Source organism: Anopheles cruzii, chromosome 2, assembly GCF_943734635.1.
Source record: "Anopheles cruzii chromosome 2, idAnoCruzAS_RS32_06, whole genome shotgun sequence".
Taxonomy (NCBI): domain Eukaryota; kingdom Metazoa; phylum Arthropoda; class Insecta; order Diptera; family Culicidae; genus Anopheles; species Anopheles cruzii.
In genome coordinates, this window is record NC_069144.1 from 38,487,714 (window position 1) to 38,493,207 (window position 5,494).

Genomic DNA, 5,494 nt, shown 5'->3' on the forward strand with positions numbered 1-5,494 from the left:
ACTAGTTTTTATTTAGGATCTTCGATTGTCCATCGATTGATTAAACAACGCGGAAACGCGGAGATATTAGCCCTTTGAAAAGCAAGAAACTCTCTCCGTTAGCTCTCTCGCGCACTCTTACTTTCAGCTAAGATATTTGGTCTGCCGTTTTCTTTCTCCCATCACCAACAACCTGCCTAGCAACCGGTATAAGCCGGTTGCCGGCCGACGATCTCCGCCGCGGAACGCATCGCGTTCGCGACACGCTCTCACTCTCGCGCGTCGTCGATCCTTGTACGCCAGTGTACGCAACTGGAAACGCAACCGTTTGCAAGAGGCAAATAGTGTTGCGGCACGCCTCGGCTTCAACGGTCAACCTTCCGCGAGTACCATACGGCATGCTAAATTGATCCAATTTCGCTGGCCGTGTTCTAATCAACCGAAATTGCTTCGTCCATCATATCGGCCCTTAAAAAGATAGCCGCTTCTCTAACACTTGTGTGCGTTTGTGTGTGGCCCCGACGACAAAGTTGCATTTTGTGGACTCCGCTCCGGGCAGCGCTCGTCATCGTATTTCAAACCGAACTCGGCGGTGCAGCAGCGGCGCGGCGCGGCGACGGATTTGCATCGCAAACCGGACCGCAACTTGGCACGCTCGTCATACACGCGTTGCAATCGTCGCATATCTTGGGCCGGTCGTTTGCGAAGGGGTGAAAAATATGACAACGATGCATTTTACCCGTCACTTGCTGCAGCAGTGCAACAATGTTAGAGGTAAGCTATTGGGTTTGAATGAAAACTGCATTAGTAAATATTAAACGTAGCATGTTGGAAATTTTTACATTCAATTTTTCATAAACAACAATGTGAGGTATTAGGTTTTAAGACAATTGCCCTGCCCTGGTCCAAAAAGAATATGTGGTTACAAATAGGCGGTTGCTTTTTGTGTCCATCCTATTGTGTGCCCCAAAAGCGAATCTCTTTCAGTCCAACAAATCTATTTCAGTTCTTTCTTGGTTTATGCGTGTCTCTCATACGTAATGATTGACACTCTCACCCTAGTGACGCCGTGTTGGTCCATCGTTTGCCAATGGCCAAGGACACCGTGGACGGAAGCGAGTGATGCTATGTGCGTCAAGGGTCATTGTCGTGTACACCGCACTGAAATATGCTCAACGCCAATGGCGGCACGGGAAGAAAGGCCTCAGATAATCTTTGTATCTTAAATGGCTTCTCCTGCACAAATGCCCTATTATGTTATCGGTTGGGAGCATTAACAGCATTCGAACGGATTTCAGGACCGGTGGCGTTCTACAGCACGGCAACGGCCGGCAGTCAGAAATTGCGGCATATCATCCAAGACCAACTGAACGGTATCCGCGAAGCGGGGACATACAAAAGCGAACGAATCATTACAACCCCGCAGGCAACGGCCATCGGCGTGGAGGGAAGTTCCGGCAAGATTCTCAACTTTTGCGCCAACAACTATCTGGGACTTTCGGTAGGTACATTGCTTCCCAACATTCGAGCAACTGTTTCGTGACGTTGGTTTCTACTTCTTTTAGGCCAATAGCGATGTCATCGATTACGGTAAGAAAGCACTGGACGAGTATGGGGCCGGTTTAAGCTCGGTACGGTTTATCTGCGGCACTCAGGACATTCACAAACAGCTCGAGAACAAACTGACCGCGTTTCACCGGCGCGAGGATACGATCCTGTACGCTTCCTGCTTCGATGCCAACGCCGGCTTGTTCGAGGCTGTCCTCACGCCGGAAGATGCCGTGTTCTCCGATGAACTCAATCACGCGTCCATCATCGACGGGATACGGTTGTGCAAGGCGAAGAAAGCACGCTACCTACACCGTAATATGGCCGACCTGGAGGAGAAGCTTCGTACGACCGATGCCCGGCTCAAGATGATCGTCACCGACGGTGTGTTCTCGATGGACGGGAATGTGGCTCCGCTGCCGGAGATATTCGAACTGGCCGACCGCTACGGAGCGATCACCTTCGTGGACGATTGTCACGCAACCGGTTTCTTCGGTCCAACCGGCCGAGGAACGGAGGAGTTTTACGGAATGCTCGGTCGGTGCGACATCATCAACTCGACCCTTGGGAAAGCGTTGGGTGGAGCGGCCGGCGGCTATACAACGGGACCGCGGGAACTGATCGACTTGCTGCGGCAACGATCGCGACCGTATCTCTTCTCCAACTCACTGCCACCGCCGGTTGTCGGCAGCGCTTACAAAGTCCTCGACATGTTGATGTCCTCCAGTGCGCTCACGGTGAAAGTGCAGAGCAATACGCGACGCTTTAGGGACGCCATGACAAAAGCCGGTTTCACCATCTCCGGCATGGACCACCCAATCAGTCCGGTGATGCTCGGGGACGCACGGTTGGCTTCGACGTTTGCGGATGAGATGCTCAAGCGCGGCATTTACGTTATCGGGTTCAGCTATCCGGTTGTCCCGAAAGGAAAGGCTCGTATTCGCGTGCAGCTATCGGCGGCTCACACGGAGGAGGAAATCGATCGGGCGGTAGCCGCCTTCATCGAAGTGGGCAAAAAATTGGGTGTCGTTTCGTAAGCAATTCGTATCCGATCACGGAACTCTAGAGAGGGTTGCAGTGTTATGCAGTGTTTCAAAAACAATATCTCTTTTTTATTGGCATTAAGCGGTAATGAAAAAATAAAACAAAATCTTCGAATTAAACTGAACATGAGCCCTCGCGCAGCTTTCTGCTGCGTTTTTTGCGTGTCACAGGTGCGATCAACGTAAAACTGGGTGCAACAAAACTGGCAACCAAAGTATACCCCGCAAACGTGCCACGTTACCCACACGGTTGTCCGTCTTCTCCGATACATCGAGTTCTGCGGCAGCCCCCATACCCTACTCCGGTTTAGGATCATCCGGCGAGTACGGCACTAGGAGGTTCCGGGAGAACTTCTTTAGCTTCTCCACACCACGAACCTCTTCGTCCAGCAGCGGCATTCGTGTGACGTGGAAATCCTCGTACAGGTCGGCAATTTGGTCCAGATACTTCTCCTGCACCTTGCAGCGAGCTGAGCACATGGTGCAAGGGTGTTGCCCTTTCCGCTGAAACAGTAGCTGATTGACGATGATATTGTGCGTATCGATGTCGCACTTGCTCAGTTGCTGCACCAATCGCTCCGTCTCGTAGAGTGACAGAAACTCGGCTATGCACACGCAAACGAATGTGGTTTGTTCCTAACGAAAAGGGCGGCATTATGATTGCGATCCGGTGTCGGGACAACACGCCGTGACTCGCCGATTACTTACGGGATCGTGGAACTGTTCGTTAACCTGCTGTATGATGCTAAGCATTTCTTCCAGTTTGTTGGCGATCGTGTCCCCGTTGAAATCCTGCACCCCGAATAGGGCTCCCATCTGGGAAATGATTGGCGAAAGCTTCATCTTTAGCCGCAACAGCTTGCCTAGCCCCTTCTCGACCACCTGCGGAAACGACAGCAGACGCAGGGTATGACCGGTCGGGGCGGTGTCGAACACGACCACCGAGAAGTTCATAGCTTTCACTAACCTGTGCAATGGAAGAGATTAAAAAGCAATCGTATCAGATACATGCCGCATTAAAGAGCCAAGGCGGGGGGCACGCACTTCATCACTTCGGCGTAGCTCATGGCTTCGTCGATTCCGGGCAACGTGTTGATGACTTCCTGCAGTACACCCTTTCCAACGTTCAGCGATGAAGATTCCGCCTCGAAGTAATCCTCCGGCAGCTCGCTGAGGCCCACGTTCGGGTCAATTTCCATCGCAAACAGATTGTCAAATCCGTTCACCTTGGTCGGGACTTTCGTGAACTTTTGATCGAACGCATCGGAGATGTTGTGGGCCGGGTCAGTCGATATGATCAGCACCGATTCTCGCTTCTGGGCCAGCTGTATTGCCAGACTGCAGCTACACGTCGTCTTGCCGACGCCGCCCTTGCCCCCGACGAAGATCCACTTCAGCGACGTCTGGTCGATCACGTTTTGTATTGTTGGCGCCAACTGCTCCAGGTCTTCGTCCATGGTCCGGCGTTGCTCTGTTCAATACGTTTTGGCGAAAAATTAAAATTTACACGACGCGCGATGCGTAAGCAAAATGTACCTTCGCCCCGACCCGTGCTGTCAGTTGCGAATGCCAACAAACGGTGCATCCGAGACCAGCGTTGCCAGTTCTAGACAAAATGAACGATTAACTTTTCGGTGCGATAAACACTGTGTGTGAGATGAGAAGATGAATAAAAGACCCGTTTTATAGTTATTTAATCCTTTTCTTCGCAACATCTGTTTTAATTGCATTTATAATCCGAATGATGCAACGGAATTCAAATTGCTGTGGAACTCACACACAGAACTCATTTAAAAGGCCTAAAAGTGACAGCTGAATTCTCCAACCGTTTTTACTTCAACAGTGCAACGTACATTCCGACGCGGAGCAATTCCCTAAATTATAACAGAAAACCTTAAAATTTCGCGAGAAATAGTGATTCACAGTGCAATACGTCGGTTGTCGTTTGTTAGAATACACTTTGCATGGGAGAATTGGGTGCTACGTGCCACAATTCACTATAAACAATGCAAAACCGCCGGTGCATGCCGTTGCATGCCGTTGCATTTTGTGTAATCTCACACGAATTGTGACACAACCCTAACCTTCAAATTGGTTAGGGCATTCTCTTGCCAATCGATCTTTGCATTTGTGAACCCATTTTGGAAAGCATTTCAATAGAAACAGTTCCATTTTGTACGGTATGTTGTCAAGCAATTTCGAGTCCGGTTGAGAAGTATTTAAGATGGCCGTGTGTGTGTGTGAGTTCGCTTGTCACTCACGAAAATGGATGTCAGGTTCGAAAACTCAAAGTCAGGTTAAAAATCGGTCAGCTTTATAAAAGCAACCAGCAGCCAGAAAAAAAAATATTTTGACGTTTCGTGTTTAAGGAGGGACAAAAAGCGCACGCGGAGTTAACGATTGTGGAAGCGGAAAAACGCGGGCTCGTGTACGAGCAATCTTCGCTCCGGTTCTTGTTCTTCGCCTTACCACACGACGCCGGGCGTCGGGAGACGGTCGCTCAGAAGCCGGTGTTCGATGTTTTCGCGGAGTTTCGTTTTGAACAAAAAAGCGAGACGAATTCAGCGTAAAATACTGTTCATTGAAGTATGGATTGGTTGTAGCCGAAATCGTAGATGAAGTGAAGAAGACCATTCAAGAAAAGTTCAGTTAAATGGAATCGTAGCTGGCTACGGCTGGCTGTTTCATTCATTCTGCGACTTAATTCTACTGTCTGTGCCTCGCCGTTTGTTCAGTGTCGTGAATGTCCCTTTAAACGCTCGCATGTTTGTCCCGTGTCCTTTGTTCGTAGCAGATAGCGTAACTGTTTGTGAACGTTTCATTAACCCCGTACTCGAACGCCAAAGTGGTGGTGATAGTGCTTTTGTATTATAAAAAAATACCAGCTTGAAAATCCTTTATTTAACTCGACTGCGTCGCTCTTC

The 5,494-nt window shown here is 49.7% G+C and overlaps 2 protein-coding genes across 2 annotated transcripts; one reads left to right on the plus strand and one right to left on the minus strand.

Annotated features, from left to right (window-relative positions):
• Positions 1-379: 379 nt before the first annotated feature.
• On the plus strand, positions 380-2,689 carry LOC128269224 (2-amino-3-ketobutyrate coenzyme A ligase, mitochondrial). Its single transcript, XM_053006626.1, has 3 exons — positions 380-753; positions 1,278-1,480; positions 1,545-2,689. The coding sequence occupies exons 1-3, from the start codon at positions 699-701 to the stop codon at positions 2,562-2,564; spliced, it is 1,278 nt and encodes a 425-aa protein (XP_052862586.1). The 5' UTR covers positions 380-698; the 3' UTR covers positions 2,565-2,689.
• LOC128269225 (ATPase ASNA1 homolog) lies at positions 2,614-4,117 on the minus strand. Its single transcript, XM_053006628.1, has 3 exons — positions 3,615-4,117; positions 3,279-3,537; positions 2,614-3,206 (listed from the first exon to the last, which is right to left on the minus strand). Exons 1-3 carry the CDS (start codon positions 4,025-4,027, stop codon positions 2,868-2,870), a joined length of 1,011 nt encoding a protein of 336 aa, XP_052862588.1. The 5' UTR covers positions 4,028-4,117; the 3' UTR covers positions 2,614-2,867.
• Between the last annotated feature and the right edge of the window lie 1,377 nt (positions 4,118-5,494).

Bases quoted from the DNA above. Each gene is read 5' to 3' on its own strand.
- LOC128269224 (XM_053006626.1), top strand. From the start codon at position 699: ATGACAACGATGCATTTTACCCGTCACTTGCTGCAGCAGTGCAACAAT. The intron at 754-1,277 runs GTAAGCTATTGG...AACGGATTTCAG, and splicing joins GCAGTGCAACAATGTTAGAG to GACCGGTGGCGTTCTACAGC. The intron at 1,481-1,544 runs GTAGGTACATTG...TACTTCTTTTAG, and splicing joins ACAACTATCTGGGACTTTCG to GCCAATAGCGATGTCATCGA.
- LOC128269225 (XM_053006628.1), bottom strand. From the start codon at position 4,027: ATGGACGAAGACCTGGAGCAGTTGGCGCCAACAATACAAAACGTGATC. The intron at 3,538-3,614 runs GTGCGTGCCCCC...TCCATTGCACAG, and splicing joins AGCTACGCCGAAGTGATGAA to GTTAGTGAAAGCTATGAACT. The intron at 3,207-3,278 runs GTAAGTAATCGG...CCTTTTCGTTAG, and splicing joins ACGAACAGTTCCACGATCCC to GAACAAACCACATTCGTTTG.